This window comes from Callorhinus ursinus, unplaced genomic scaffold (genome assembly GCF_003265705.2).
Source record: "Callorhinus ursinus isolate GAN/ISIS: 27379988/994484 unplaced genomic scaffold, GSC_fseal_2.0 scaffold9, whole genome shotgun sequence".
In the NCBI taxonomy this organism is placed as follows: Eukaryota; Metazoa; Chordata; class Mammalia; order Carnivora; family Otariidae; genus Callorhinus; species Callorhinus ursinus.
In genome coordinates this window covers 59,547,193-59,563,622 of record NW_027397071.1, presented here as the reverse complement: position 1 = coordinate 59,563,622, position 16,430 = coordinate 59,547,193, and the positions used below count along the sequence as shown (strand labels likewise).

Sequence of the window (16,430 nt, the reverse complement as noted above, 5' to 3'; positions counted from 1 at the left end):
TTTTTGTGAAGGGTGTTAGGTCTGTGTCTAGATACGTGTTTTTTTGTTTTTGCTTTTTTCATGTGGATGTCCATTTGTTCGAACATCATTTGCTGAAGATACTGTATTTGAGCCATCGAATTTCCTGTGCTCCTTTGTCAAAGATCAGTTGACTATTTCTTGGCTCTCTCTTCTAGTCCATTGATCTCTTTATTCTTTCACCAGTACCACACTGCCTTGATTACTGTAGCTTTTATAATAAGTCTTGAAGTTGAGTTAGTAGTGTCAGCTTTCCAAGGTCGTTCTTCTCTTTCAGTATTATGTTGGCTATTCTGTGTCTTTTGCCTCCGATTTAAACTTTAGAATCAGGGTGCCTGGGTGGCTCAGTCCGTTAAGCATCTGCCTTCAGCTCGGGTCATGATCCCGGGGTCCTGGGATTAAGTCCCGCATCGGGCTCCCTGCTCAGTGGGGGGCCTGCTTCTCCCTCTCCCTCTGCCTGCCGTTCTGTCTACTTGTGCTCTTTGTCAAATAAATAAAATCTAAAAAAAAAAAGGAAAAGATTAAAAAAAAAGTTAAAAAATAAACTTTAGAATCAGCTTATTGATATTCACAAAATAACCTGCTGGGATTTTTCTTAGGATTGCATAGTATCTGTAGATGAAGTTGGGAAAAACTGATAACTTTTTTTTCTTTTTCTTTTTAATTCCAATGTAGTTAACGAACAGTGTTATATTAGCTTCAGGTGTACAACTTTGTGATTCAACAGTTCTGTACATCACCCTGTGCTCATCACAAAAAGTGTATTCCTTAATCCCCATCACCTATTTCACCCCCCCCCCCGCCCCGTAATAATCAGTTTGTTCTCAGTAGAGTCTGTTTCTTGGTTTGTGTGGGTCTCTCTCTCGTTCTTCCCCTCTCCTCATTGTTTTGTTTCTTAAATTCCGTATGAGTGAAATCATACAGTATTTGTTTTTCTCCAACTGACTTATTTCATTGAGCATTACACTCTCTACCTCCGTCCATGTTGTTGCAAATGGCAAGATTTCATTCTTCTTTATGGCTGAGTAATGGGAAAAACTGGTATCTTGATGATATTGAGTCTTCTTTTTGTGAACATGGAATATCTCTCCATTTATTTAGTTCTTTGATTTCATGTTTTCTAGTCTTCCTCATATAGATCTTGTACGTATTTTATTAGGTTTATACTTAAGTATTTCATTGTTTTGGGGTGCTGATGTAATTGTATTTCTAGAAAGGAGTGGTGAGAGGGGACATCCTTGCCTTGTACCTGATCTTATTAAAAATTTTTACTTTCTCACTACTAAGTAGATTAGTTGTAGATTTTTTTGTAGGTAGGCTTTTCAAATTGAGCAAGTTCCTGTAGTTTATTGAGAGTTGTTTAGGAATGAGTGTTGGATTTTGTCAAATGCCTTTTTTTTTTGCGTCTATTGATATAATCATGTGATTTTTCTTTTTTCAGTCTGTTGATATGATGGATTACATTAATTGATTTTTTTTTGCATTTTATTTTACATTAATTGATTTTTGAATATTGAACCGGCTTTCCCATACCTGGGATAAATTCATTTGGTTGTGGTGTGGAATTCTTTTTATACATTGTTGGATTTGGTTTGCTAAGATTTTGTTGAGGATTTTTGCATCTGTGTTCATGAGATTTATTTGTCAGTAGTTTTCTAACATCTGTGTGGTTTTGCTGTTAGGGTATTGCTGGCCTCAAAGAATGAGTTAGGAAGTATGTCCTCTGCTTCTATCCTCTGAAATAAATTGTGGAGGACTGGTATAATTCCTTGTTCAGTGTTTGGTAAAATTCACCAGTAAACTCATCTGGACCTGGTGCTTTGTGTTTTGGAAGGTTATTAATTATTGATTCAATTTCTGTAACAGGCTGTTCAGATAATCTATTTCTTCTTGAGAAGTGTGAGTTTTGGCAGATTATGTCTTTCAAGGAATTGGTCCATTTATTTAGTTTATCGTATTTGTGGGTATAGAGTTGTTCATAGTATTCTTTTCTTACCTCCTTTTTTTTTTTTGCTTTTTCTTATCCTTTTAATAGTCAAGGGATCTAGAATGATGTCTTCTCTTTCATTTCTGATGCTAGTAATTTGTCTCCTGTCCTTTTTTTAGTTAGTCTGGCTAGAGGCTAACTTTTCTTTAATTAGCCTGATTTTTTAATTTTTATTTATTTGACAGAGGGAAAAAAAAAGCACGTGCGCACAGGTGCACAAGCAGCGGGGAGCAGGAGAGGAAGAAGCAGGCTCCCCACTGAGGAGGGAGCCCGATGCAGGGCTCAATCCCAGGGTCCTGGGATCATGACCTGAGCCGAAGGCAGATGCTTAACCTACTGAGCCACCCAGGTGCCCCAGTTAGCCTGATTTTTATAGATCTTTTCAAAGAACCAGCTTTTGGGTTTGTTGAATTTTCTCTATCAATTTCTGTTGATTTCACATTTTCAATTTTCTTGATTTCTGTTCTAATTATTATTTCTTTTCTTCTGCTTACTTTGGATTTAATTTGTTCTTTTTCTAGTTTCCTAAGGTGAAAACTTAATTGATTGATTTTAGATCTTATTTTTCCTAGTGTATGTGTTCAGAACTATAACTTTCCTTCTAAGCACTGCTTTCACTTTATCCCACAAATTTTGATAAGTTGTGTCTTCATGTAGTTCAAAATTTAAAATTTCTCTTGAGATTTCTTCTGTGATCCATATGTTTATTTAGAAATGTGTTGTTTAATCTCCATGTATTTGGGGATTTTCCCGTTTTTTTTTTTTTTTCAAAGAAACATGGTGGTTTGTTATGTAGAGTTTTTCCAGTCTGGATTTTGCCATTGTTTGACAGTACTATGATTTTTGACTTTTCCTCTGATCCTTGTAATTCCTCTAAATTGGAAGTTAGTTGTAGAGGCTTAATCAGATTCAGGTTTGATGTTTTTGGTAGGGCCCGATACTTAAGGGGGTTAATTAAGTTTGGTTGTCTGGTTTTGTGACTTTGGTGGCCATAAATGAGCATTACCTAGATTCATGAAATCATCAGGGATTCTTGTATCTTTGACTTTTAGTATTAATTACTCTTGACGTTTCTGACTTAGAGTATTCATTTTTTTTTTTAAAGATTTTATTTATTTATTTATTTATTTATTTATTTATTTATTTATTTGACAGCACAAGCAGGGGGAGGAGTGGGTAGAGGGAGAAGCAGGCTCTCACTGAGCAGGGAGCCCAATGCGGGACTTGATCCTAGGACTCTGGGATCATGATCTGAGCCGAAGGCACACACTTAACTTACTGAGCCACCCACGTGTCCCGAATATTTCATTTTTCTGTTTTTTTTTCCCCCTTGTATCATTGGTTACTCTTCCACAATTTCCTTTGTATGCTGTTGTTTTTCTGTATGTATCTTAAGTGTTTTATGTTCCTTGAGGTTCCATCTTGGGTACCCATCTCACTTTGAACGTTCCTTAGGCCTTTTTTTTTTTTTTTTTTGGTTTAGCTACCACTTCTGCTCTGATTCCCCAGAGTTCCCAGCACATTTCTATTCTAAACTTGAGAACCATATATCCAGGATGCATCCTGCGCATGCTGTATTTCTTTTCTGGGCTGCTCAATCATCAGATTCTTCTGGTTTTCTTCCTGCCTCAGTGGCTGCTGCTAATCTGTCTCCTTATCCAGCTTCCCTTGAAAGGAAGTACAAATTAAGGTTTAAGAGTTCTGGTTCTGGTGTCAGACCATTTGGGTTTGTACACTGTCATGACTATTAGATATGTTTCCTTGGGCCAGTTACTTAACTTTCCTATGCTTCAACTCATCTGTAAAACGTGACTATTAATAATCCCTTCCTCATTGGATTTTATGAGCATTTAGAGAGTTTAATATATCTAAAATGTTTAGAACATTCAGCAGCTGTTATTTGCTAATATGACTTATTCCTCATTCTACTGACCTTAAATCTAGATGTTTTCAGTACTTCATCCTTGCTCCTTCTCTTTCATTCCCATATCATCCATTCCCATAGCTTTAAATACTGTCTCTATGTCAGTTAATTCCAAGTGTTTATCCTTCAGTCTCGTAGGTTTAAACTCTATAGAATCTAGAATACCTCAGCTGATCTTTGGGGAATCCTGAAGGTGGAACAATTACTCAGATCTGTATAGAGTTGGAATGTGAGGGCTGGACCTTTATACCTCCCAACTCAGTATATGGGTCTGCATGGGAAATGGTGTGACCTTGGGTTATTTTAGCTGATGTCCCATGGATGAGGGCTCTTAGCTGGTGGCACTCCCAACAGCTCTAGTAGTAAGTCCTTTGTTCCTATAAAGGATCTCGGTGTCCCATTACAGCATCTACTGTACTACCATTTCCCCCATCTCCAAAATGACTTGGTCATCCACCTCCTTGTTTAATGACTTAGAAGGAGTCATTTTTCATTTTTCCTTCTTCTCTCCTTGGTTCTTTTGAAACATTTTCTACCTTCAAAATATCTGTCTCAAACATTCTTTTTCCTCTTAGCTCCTATTAATGACACCTTTCTCTTTCCTCTCCCCTGACATCACAAGTGCCCTCCTTACCTCCTCTTTTGCCCCTTGCCAAGCTCTGCCACATAGCAAACAGCCCTCTTAACAGATCTGGCCACTCCTCTGTCACCCTTGAAAGGCTTCTCCTTGTACTTAGGATAAAATGTCAATTCTTTGCCCTGGTCTCCAAGATCTGACTTTTGCTTTTGTCTCAAATCTGTCAGATGCTGGTATCCCCTTCATCAGCCGTGCTTTAGTCTCGTTGGTTTCCTCTCATTTCACAGAAAAAGCCTATCTGTTTCCCATTGTCAGGATTTTAGCTCTTCCTTCCATCTAGAATGACAGTGACCTTTACCTTTTACGTCCTTTAGGTCTTAGCTTAAAACATCACCTCCTCAAACTCCACAGAGAGACAGAAAATTCTTGTCATCCTTCTTTCTTTCCTTACCCCTGTATTATGTTCTTGTTTCCTTTAAACACTTACTACATTTTTTAAAGTTTTTATTTAAATTCCAGTTATTTAACATACCATGTACTATTAGTTTCAGGTGTACAGTTTAATGATTCAGCCATACATCACCCAACACTCATCAGGACAAGTGCACTCCTTAATCCCCATCACGTATTTATAACCTGTCCCCCCCTCCCCCCAGTAACCATCATTTTGTTTTCTATAGTTAAGGGTCTGTTTCTTTTTTTTTCTTTTCTCTTTCCTTTTTTTTCTTTTGAGAGAGAGAGAGAATCCCAAGTATGCTCCCCACCCAGGGCGGAGCCTGCCTTGGGGATTGATCTTATGCCTGAGATCATGACCTGAGCTGAAATCAACAGCTGGACACTCGACTGAGCCACCTAGATGTCCCAAAAGTCTTTTTCTTGGTTTGTCTCTCTTCTTCTTTTTCCCCTTTGCTCTTTTGTTTTCCTTTTTTTAAGGAGGGGGAGCGGGAGAGGGAGGAGCAGGCTTCCTGCCGGGCAGGGAGCCTGATGTGGGACTCGATCCCAGGACCCTGGGATCATGACCTGAGCCAAAGGCAGACGCTTAACGACTGAGCCACCCAGGCGCCCTTTTGTTTTGTTTCTTAAATTCCACATATGAGTGAAATCATATGGTATTCATTTTTCTTATAACTTATTTTGCTTAGCATAATACTCTGTAGCTCCATCTATGTTGGTTACAAATAGTAAGATTTCATTCTTTTTTATGGCAGAGTAATATTCCAGTGTGTGTGTGTGTGTGTGTGTGTGTGTGTGTGTGTGTGTGTACACATGTATATGTATATGTATATACATACCTCCCTTCTTTATCCATTCATGAGTCAATGGACACTTGGGCCGTTTCCATAATTTATCTGTTGTAGATAATGCTGCTGTAAACATCAGGGTGCATGTATCCCTTTGAATTAGTACTTTTGTGTTCTTTGGGTAAATACCTAGTAGTACAATTGCTGGATCATAGGTAGTTCTATTTTTAACTATGTATTTTTTTCTCACTATATATATATATTTTTAAATGTTTTATTTATTTATCCATGAGAGTCAGAGAGAGAGAGCGAGAGGCAGAGGGAAAAGCAGGCTCCCCGCAGAGCAGGGAGCCCGATGCGGGACTCAATCCCAGGACCCTGGAATCATGACCTGAGCCAAAGGCAAACGCTTAACCATCTGAGCCACCCAGGCGCCCACGATATTTTTAATATTAGTAGTTTTCTGCTTGTTCAGTGTTCTCCCTCTAGGGTGTAAACTCCGTGTTGGGAGGAGCCATGTTTGTCTCATTCACCATTCTTAGCACTTAGCATAGCTAGCACTTCACATACAGCAAACACCCACTATTTGTTGGATAAATGTATGAATGAATGTACTGAATTCTTCCTCAAAGTCTGAAGTATAGGGACTTCTTTCCTCCTGTCTTGGTAGCATAACCCAGTTCAAACTCAGAAGCTGGGAATCAGCTTATGTATATATATTTTTTTTTTCCTCAGTTCTCCCCCAGTCTGTTCAGCCACCATGTTCTGTCAGCCTTAGTTTAAACTTTTATTTCACATTATAAAAAGCATTAATAAAATCTTGGCCCATCTCACTCCCACCAAACACATCTTAATTATTTTATAGTCACATAATTGGTCTGTCTTTCTTTTTTTTAAAAGATTTTATTTATTAGAGAGAGAGAGAGCAAGCATGAATGGGGGAGGGGCAGAGAAAGAGGGAGAAGCAGACTCCCTGCTGAGCAGGGAGTCCATCGTGGGGCTCAACCTGAGCCGAAGGCAGATGCTTAACTGACTGAGCCACCCAGGCACCCTGGTCTTTCTAAAAATATAATTGTGACCATTTTTTTTTTCCTGCTTCAAAATTGAATTGTCCGTAGCTTTGTGTACAGTCCCCATCTGCCTTTTACCTTGCTTTCCACTTTCCTTCCTTGGTTTTACACGACTGTGTCCCAGTAGTGTTGATCTACTTAGGGCCTTTCCAAATAATCTGCTGGTCTATGCCTCCTTGTCTTTGATATGTCCTTCCACCCTTCATCTTCTCCCCCCACTCCCCCAAACTGAAATTTAGTCTTCAGAACTTTTCCCAAAGTTAATCTCATCTGTTCTAGTTCAATAACTGGTACAAATCAGTACTGCACGTAATACACTATTATAATCATTTATTTGCCTGATGTGCCTTCCGAGACTGGAACTCCTTGTGGCCACAGGGGTCTAATCACCTTGTGTGCCGATTACTTAACACAGGATCTCACACATAGATGTTTAGTAAATCTTTTCTAAGTAAAATCTAATATAATCCATTTATTTTATAGATGAGGAAAATGAGGCCCAGAGAGGTAAGTGAATTGTCAGAGGCTATTGATTAATTTGGTTAAAAGTAATCATTAGTGGTGTTATTTGTATATTATATATCCCGTACTTATTTACCTATTTTCTTTCGTTTTTTTTTTTTTTTTTTTTGTGAACAAGGTTATTGTGGATAAAACGGCTCTGGAGTTGAACTGGTTTTGATTCCTGATTCTGCTACATGTTTTGGCTTTGAGCAAGTTACTTAACCTCTTTAAGCTCTAGTTTCCTCACTTATGATAGTAGTAATAATAGTATTATAGTATTATTATGGTATTATAAAGAATAAATGAAGTAATCTGAGTAAAGGGTTTAGAACAATGCTTGGCACAGAGTAAGCAGTAAATATAGTCACTGTTATTAGCATCTGTCATTGTTCATTGGCCACAATGCCTGCTGAAAAAGGCATGAGATTTAGTTGTTATTACAGCTGGTTTTGGTTCTCTTATAGGCAAGCTGACTGATAGAACAGCAAGCATTTTCCAGGGCAACCAAATGAAACTGAAGCTGGTCAATATTCAAAAAGCTAAAATCTCAGCAGCTGCATTCACAAAAGCCTTCTGCCATCACAAAGTCATTGAGCTAGATGCTACTGCTGTGCACACTGACCTCCCAATTCCAGACATCATAAGCGGACTCTGCAGCAATAGCTGGATCCAGCAAAACCTTCGATGTCTCCTATTGGACTCGGCAAGCATCCCTCGAGATTCAAGACTGCTCTTCTTTGGTCAGCTCATTGGTCTTCGCATTTTAAGTGTTTTCAATGTTTGTTTTCATAGTGAAGACCTGGCTAATGTTTCTCAGTTACCAAAACTGGAAAGCTTGGATATCTCCAATACTCTGGTCACTAATATCTCTGCACTCCTTACCTGTAAGGATCGACTCAAATCTTTGACAATGCACTATCTGAAATGTCTGACTATGACCAAACCACAAATTCTTGCAGTTATTAGAGAACTTAAATGTCTCCTTCACCTTGATATTTCTGATCACAGGCAACTCAAATCAGATTTAGCTTTTCATTTGCTGCAGCAAAAGGATATTCTGCCTCATCTTGTGTCACTGGATATTTCGGGGGGCAGTTGCATCACCGATGGAGCTGTAGAACTGTTTATACGGCAGAGACCTGCGATGCAATTTGTGGGACTGTTGGCTACGGATGCTGGTTATTCTGACTTCTTTACTGCAAAGCAAGGCTTGAGGGTTTGTTTTTTATCTGAAATAAGTTTGTTTCCTTTGTTCAGAACGTTACTAGGTTTTTGTTGTATATAAGAATGTACACGAGGGGGCGCCTGGGTGGCTCAGTTGGTTAAGCGACTGCCTTCGGCTCAGGTCATGATCCTGGAGTCCCTGGATTGAGTCCCCACATAGGGCTCCCTGCTCAGCAGGGAGTCTGCTTCTCCCTCTGACCCTCCCCCCCCCATGTGCTTTCTCTCTCTCTCATTCTCTCTCTCTCAAATAAATAAAATCTTTAAAAAAAAATGTACACGAGGTATTATGGTTACAGAGACAGATAAAAAAATCCTTAAGGAGCTTAATAATTACTCTCTAGCTACCAAACAAGATATGATCCTGGCCTCCAGGTCTTCTAGTCTAGTTTGGTATGGTAAGTATAGCCATTTATACATTCCCTCCTATGTACCAGATGCCACATTGTGTACATTGTTTTCCTCTTTAACCCTCCCATTTTACAGATGAGGAAATGGAAGCTCAGAGTTAAGCTAATCATATAACTGTGTATTAAATGGTAGAACTAGGACTTGTATCCAAGTCTTTGTGATTCTAAAACTTGTGTTTACCTAAATATAATTAGTAAGGCCAGGTGATCAATGTTTTTGGTGACAGTACGAGAGAAAACAATTTTGAAAAGAGTCTTAAGACGGGGTGCCTAGGTGGCTCAGTCGGTTAGGTGTCCAACTCTTGATTTTGGCTAATGTCATGATCTCAGGGTTGTGGGACCGAGCCCTGCATCAGGCTCCATGCCCAGCCAGGAGTCTGCTTGAGATTTTCCCTCTCCCTCTTCTTCTCCCTGTTCTTCTGCCCCTCCCCCTGCTGGCACAAATTATGCTCGCACTTGTTCTCTCTCTCTCTCAAACAAATCCTTAAAAAAAAAAAAAAGAGGAAGAAAGTTTTGAACATTGCCAGAATAAGTTTATAGCCAATCATGGTGCTATTTTTTAATTTTTATTTATTTATTTTTAAAGATTTTATTTATTTATTTATTAGAGTGAGAGAGCGCGCACATGAGAGGGGGGAGGGCCAGAGGGAGAAGCAGACTCCCTGCCGAGGAGGGAGCCCAATGCGGGACTTGATCCCGGGACTCTAGGATCATGACCTGAGCCGAAGGCAGTCGCTTAAGCAACTGAGCCACCCAGGCGCCCAATTTTTATTTTTTAAAATGTGAAACACTTTACAAATTTGCATATTATCTTTTCGTAGGGGCCATGCTGATCTTCTCTGTATTGTTCCCCAGTTTTAATATATGTACTGTTGAAGGAAGCACTCATGGTGCTGTTTTTAAAACAGCATATATTTAAATATTTATGTTTCAGAATATTTCTTTTTTAAAACAGTGGTTCTCTACCTTGGTTGTACATTGTAATCACTTTGGAAGTTTTGAAATGTACTGATGCCTAGGTCTGATCTCCCAGAGATTCTGATTTAATTGGTCTGGGACTTGGCGTGGGCATCAAAATTTTGAAAGTTCCCAGGTAATTCTAATGTGCAGCCAAGGTTCAGAAACACTGCTTTAAAATGCTTTATAATTACACCATATGTAATTCCTTCTAGGATGAGAGAACAAAATGATTTGCAATCATTAGTTGTATTTATTTATTTATTTATTTACTTACTTACTATGCCCAGCCTGGAGCTCGAACTCACAACCCAAAAAGATCAAGAGTCACGTGCTCCATTGACTGAGCCAGCTAGGTGCCCCAGTTGTTTTCACATTTTTATATTCCCTCCCAACCCCCCAACAAAAGGTCTCTCATGTTAATTACTGAACCAGCCTACTGGTGCAGAAGCATAGTGACAGAGAAGAATCATTTCCCCAATAAAATATATCTATTGTGATGTTTACAGAGTGATAAGATACGAGCTCATGACCTTCATGTAGCATAAATGTATGTACCATCTCATGTGCGATCTCTTTAGACCCAGCTTGGTTCTTCAATGCCTCTTCTTGGAGTTGTACTGGATTTTATTACCAGTTTTCATCCGAATCCACTGGGGAATGGGACACATCTGCTTTTGTTTCTTGGCCAGGAATTGCTTGATCCTGAAAGTCTTGTGAGAAGACATGGCAAAGGACATTCAACCGCACACACCATGATGGCGTAGAAAAGGAGAGAGCTGTTTTCACATTTTTATTCTTTGATTTGAAAATAGCAATTGTAGGGGCACCTGGGTGACTCATTCGTTAAGCATCTGCCTTCAGCTCAGGTCATGGGATTGAGCCCCGCATCTGGCTCCCTGTGCAGTGGGAAGCCTGTTTCTCCCTCTCCCGCTCCCCCTGCTTGTGTTCCCTCTCTTGCTGTCTGTTTCTCTCTTTCTGTCCCCTTCAAATAAATAAATAAAATCTTAAAAAAAAAAATAAAATATCAGTTGTATTTTGAAGTCCTTTTATATTTTAGAAGTATTTATTTATTTGAGAGAGAGAAAGAGAGCGCGCGCGAGTAGGAGAAAGGGTAGAGGAAGAGAATATCCAAGCAGACTCCCACTGAGTGTGGAGCCCACATGGGACTCAGTCTCATGACCTGTGAGATCAGGACCTGAGCCCGAAATCAAGAGTCTGACACTTAACTGACTGAGCCACCCAGGTGCCCCTGAAGTTCCTTTAATTTTCTGGCATGTCTGTTGAAGCTGGAGCCATCAGTTACATCATTAGCCTTGAAATAGAGATAATAATGTGAACTTTCAGATTAAATATGTAGAGAATTGTTTACTAGGAGTGTATGCCTAGGCCTGTTTCAGATTATTAGCATTTTTTTAAAAGATTTATTTTAGAGAGTGAGAAAGAGCGTGGGAGGGGAGAGACTCAGAGGGAGAAGCAGACCCCCCGCTTAGTGGGGAACCCAATGTGGGACTCAATCCCAGGACTCTGGGTTTCTGACCTGAGCCAAAGGCAGTCGCTTAACCACCTGAGCCACCCAGGCGCCCCAGATTAATAGCATTTAGTGTCGCAGTGATCAAAAGACTGCAGCAATCGGGGAAAAATTGTTTTTAGCTCATAAACTCTTGGTATATGCAATAATATGGGACAAATGTTGGAATATTCTGTAGACGGATTATGCATGTAGTTAAGATACTGTCAGAGTGGGTACACCAAAAGAAAACGAGAAGCTGTGTTTCAGTAAACTTACCTGGTATACATGTAAGTTTAGTTTATTTTTTGAAATTTTGAAATTTTTGAAAAATTAAAATTATGCATTATACGCAGTGTTAGATATTGTTGGGATGGAGAAACCACAATTTTCCCACTGTTAAGAAACTCTAAAGATCTTAAGCCAGCCTTATGTGGAGTGTAAGGTATGGCAAATTTAAAAGGTATGTTTCAGGGGTGCCTGGGTGGCTCAGTTGGTTAAGCTTCTGCCTTCGGCTCAGGTCATGATCCCAGGGTCCTGGGATTGAGCCCCTCATTGGGCTCCCTGCTCCATGGGAAGCCTGCTTATCCCTTTCCCACTCCCCCTGCTTGTATTCCCTCTCTTGCTGCCTCTCTCTGTGTCAAATAAATAAAATCTTAAAAAAAGGGGGGGTATGTTTCAGGAAACCTTTTATTTAATGGAAACATATTTATTGCACCGCAAATTAGAATGGGCAACATGTACTTAATTCCTTTAAAATAGGCAGAAAGGGGCTGGGTGCCTGGCTGGCTTAGTCGGTAGAGCATATAACTCTTGATCTCAGGGTCATGAATTCAAGCCCTATGTTGAGCGTGGAACCTACTTATAAAAATAAAAATAAAAAATAGGCAGAAAGGACACCTAACATTAGTATTAAAAGCCACGCCACATCTTCATTTGATAGGGAATCCTTGTTGATCCATTAGTGGGGTGTGGCAAGAATCCTTCTGAAGATTGTTTTGTAATGGCATCTGCAGGAAGCCAAGGAGAAGAGAGGGTGAGGCAACAGCTATCTGGTCTTCTGCTTGGTCTTGCTGTGGCATATCCTTCGTTCCTTTTCAGGTCTTACATCTGGATGATCATAAATCTTTTAAAAATTTTAGAATATATCCATTGTTTAGATTCTTTTTCTTTTTTAAGATTTTATTTATTTATTTGACAGAGAGAGAGACAGTGAGAGAGGGAACACAAGCAGGGGGAGTGGGAGAGGGAGAAGCAGGCTTCCCGTGGAGCAGGGACCCCGATGCGGGGCTCGATCCCAGGACGCCGGGATCATGACCTGAGCCGAAGGCAAGACGCTTAACTGACTGAGCCACTCAGGCGCCCCTCCATTGTTTAGATTCTTAATGTGTAGGTCCTTGGCAATTTATGTATAGTGCTTAAAAATTGTTTTGAAATAATTTTTAACTTGTGGGTCACTAATTGTAAACATTTGCCACATTTGTTTTATCATATTCTCTTTTCTACGCACAATTTTTTTCTGAACTATTCAAGAGTAGGTTGCATACATCATGCCCCTCTAGCCCTTAATGCTTGATTTTGTATTTCCTAAGAGCAGTGATATTCTCCTTAATGGCCATCATGCAGTTACCAAATTTCAGGGAACTTAACATTAATGCAATACTGTACATAATCTTACTGTACATATTTACAGTGTTGATTATCCCCATAATGCCCTCTGTAAAATATTTTTCATTTTAGTCCAGTGTCATTTTTGCATTCATTTGTCATGTTCCTTTGTAATTTAATCTGGAAGAGTTCTTAGTCCTTCCTGTCCTTTGTGACATTGATATTTTTGAGGAAAAAGACTAGCTTTGTTTTGTTGACTTTTTTGAAGAATAGAATTTTCCTCATTTTGGGTTTGTCTGATGTTTCCTTATAATCGGTTTCTTTGTTTTTGGCCAGAATTCTGTTTGAAGGATATTGTGTCAGTCTCAAGAATATTAATCCTGAAGTGCACAGCGCCTCTCATTAGTAATGTTACTTTTTATCACATGGTCAAAAGTATTGTCCAGATATTAGATAAAATAGTATAGATAAAATACTATTTACATAGTATTGTTATTCTTTCTACACTATATGTAAGTAATATTTTTTTCTCTTGCAACTAATAAGTGATATATAAGATACTTGAAGTCCGTGAATATCCTGGTCCTCATCAAACTTTCTAATCTGGATTTAGCGCCACTGAAGATGCTTACCTGAACCAATCTTTACTGGAATCGTTGCAAAGTGATGATTTTCCAACTCCAGTTAGTAGTAGGCTTTCTACAATTAGTAGTAGGCTTCCTACTGTGAGGAAGAACCCTGTCTTCTCCCTCTATGTCTAACCTATCCTCAGAATGAACTCATTGATTCTTGTTTTCAGGGGTTTACCATTCATTACTGTCCTTAATTATTTTGATGCTCATTTTGTTACAGATTGGCCAATGAGAGCTCCTTCATACCAACTCCTATATTACTTTTTACATGCTCCCATTATTATAATTGTTATTACTTTGAGTACTTCTTCACTTTTAGCACATTAAGGTGTTCTAGGCTTCTTATGCTTCCCTGTTTTAGCCCTTCTGACATTTCTACTAGGCGCCCAGGTTCCTTTTATTAAGCTAATCTGAATACTGGGTATGCTCATTGTTGTTGGTGTACTTTGTTTTTAAGTGCTTTTGGCAAACAGGGCTAAGAGATATATGAAATAAGTTTAAAAATAATATTTCTGGGGTGCCTGAGTGGCTCAGTTGGTTAAGCGACTTCCTTTGGCCTGGGTCATGATCCAGGAGTCCTGGGATTGAGTCCTGCATCGGGCTCCCTGCTCGGTGCGGAGTCTCCTTCTCTCTCACCCTCCCCCCTTCTCCTTTTTCTCTCTCTCTCTCAAATAAATAAATAAAATCTTTATTTTTTTTAAAGATTTTTATTTATTTATTTGATAGAGACAGTGAGACAGGGGACACAAGCAGGGGGAGTGGGAAAGGGAGAAGCAGGGATCATGGGATCATGACATGAGCTGAAGACAGATGCCTAACGACTGAGTCACCTAGGCGACCCTAAATAAAATCTTTAAAAAAAAATAATACAGGGCGCCTGGGTGGCTCAGGGGTTGTTAAGAGTCTGCTTTCGGCTTGGGTCATGATCCCAGGGTCCTGGGATCGAGCCCTGCATCGGGCTCCCTGCTTGGCGGGAAGCCTGCTTCTCCCTCTCCCACTCCCCCTGCTTGTTCCCTCTCACTGTGTCTCTCTGTGTCAAATAAATAAATAAAATCTTTTTTAAAATAAAAAAATAAAAAATAATAGTACTTCCAAGTGGCCATCCTCACACCATTTTCCTTTGCCCTTCCCCATTCTGTTTTGTATCTCTTTTCCGCAGTGAGAACTTGGTTCTTAGCAGCATTGGCACATTTGCTTAAACCTACAGTACATGTAAAAGAGTTTTCGGAATTGCTGTACTTATACTATAGGAAACACAAACCTGCTAAAAAAGAGTTGAAGATTTGTTTGCAGTTCTTTTTTTCTTTTCCTAGACTGAGGGTATAATCGAGGTACTAAGCAGATGTACTTAGGTTCTCTTATTTCCTCCTTTTAATATGTAGTAGGCACTTTGCATGTATTACTTAATAATATGTCTTGAAAATCACCCCATGTCAGTTCATATTTCCATTCTTTTTTTTAAACTTTTTTTTTTTTTTTTTAGTAATCTCTACCCCCAATGTGGGGCTCAAACTCACGACCCAGGGATCAAGAGTAACATGCTGTACCAATTGAGCCAGCCAGGTGTCTCTGTATGTCCATCCTTTTAAATTTTTTGGATGGCAAACTACACATAACATAATATTTACCATCTTAAGTTTAAATTAAGATGGTAAGTGTATAGTTCAGTGATATTAAATACCTTCATAATGTTGTGCAACCATCACCACCATTCATCTCCACAGCTCTTTTCATCTTGTAAAACTGAAATTCTATATACCCATTCAACACTAACTCCTCATTCCCCCTTCTCTCCAGACCCTGGCAAATGCCATTCTACTTTCTGTTTCTATGATTTTGACTAATTACTTCCTATAAGTGGAATCATACTGTATTTGTCTTTTTGTGATTGGCTTATTTCACTTAGCCTATGTCCTCAAGGTTCATCCATGTTGTAACATATTGCAGAATTTCTTTCCTTTTTAAGGTTGAATAATATCCATTATGTATATACCACATTTTGTTTGTCCATTTATTGTCAGTAGGCACTTCGGATGCCTCCATGTTGCTCCTAGCTATTGTGAAAAATGCTATGAACCAGGGTATTAAGATATCTTTTTGAGGGGCACCTGGGTGGCTCAGTCATTAAGTGTCTGCCTTTCGCTCAGGTCATGATCCCAGGGTCCTGGGATCAAGCCCCACATCTGGCTCCCTGCTCAGCGGGAAGCCTGCTTCTCCCTCTCCCACTCCCCCTGCTTGTGTTCCCTCTCTCGCTGTGTCTGTCTCTGTCAAATAAGTAAAATCTTCAAAAAAAAAAGATATCTTTTTGAGATCCTGTTTTCAATTCTTTTGGAATATACCTAGAAGTGGAATTGCTGGATCATATGGTAATTCCATCTTCAATTTGTTGAGCTGTCACACTGTTTCCCACAGCAGCTGTACAGTTTTATATTTCACAAATGGTTCATAAACATTCCAGTTTCTCTGCATCCTTGTCAACACTTGTTATTTTCTGTTTTTGCTTTTGAACGGTAACAATCCTAGTGGGAGTGAGATGGTATCTCATTGAAGTTTTGATATGCATTTCCCTACTGATCAGTGATTTTTAAGCATGTTTTCATGAACTTTTTGGCCATTTCTTTGTCTTCTTTGGAGAAGGTTAAGTCCTTTGCCCATTTTTGAGTAGGGTTGTTGTTTTTTGTTGTTGAGTATAGTTCTCTTCTATATTATGAATATAGGTATCTATTCATGTATCTGTCCCTTACCAGATATATGATTTTCTGATACTTTCT

The 16,430-nt window shown here is 39.2% G+C and overlaps 1 protein-coding gene and 1 non-coding gene across 2 annotated transcripts in view; one reads left to right on the top strand and one right to left on the bottom strand.

Moving 5' to 3' along the window:
- ZYG11A (zyg-11 family member A, cell cycle regulator) overlaps positions 1–16,430 on the top strand; it is an 82,702-nt gene that overhangs the window by 30,836 nt on the left and 35,436 nt on the right. The window contains 1 exon segment of the mRNA XM_025871912.2: positions 7,786–8,537. Coding sequence (XP_025727697.2) covers positions 7,786–8,537 — 752 coding nt within the window.
- LOC112824087 (U6 spliceosomal RNA) lies at positions 9,729–9,837 on the bottom strand. The gene has a single exon (XR_003208220.1). It is a non-coding gene; the product is annotated as a U6 spliceosomal RNA (small nuclear RNA).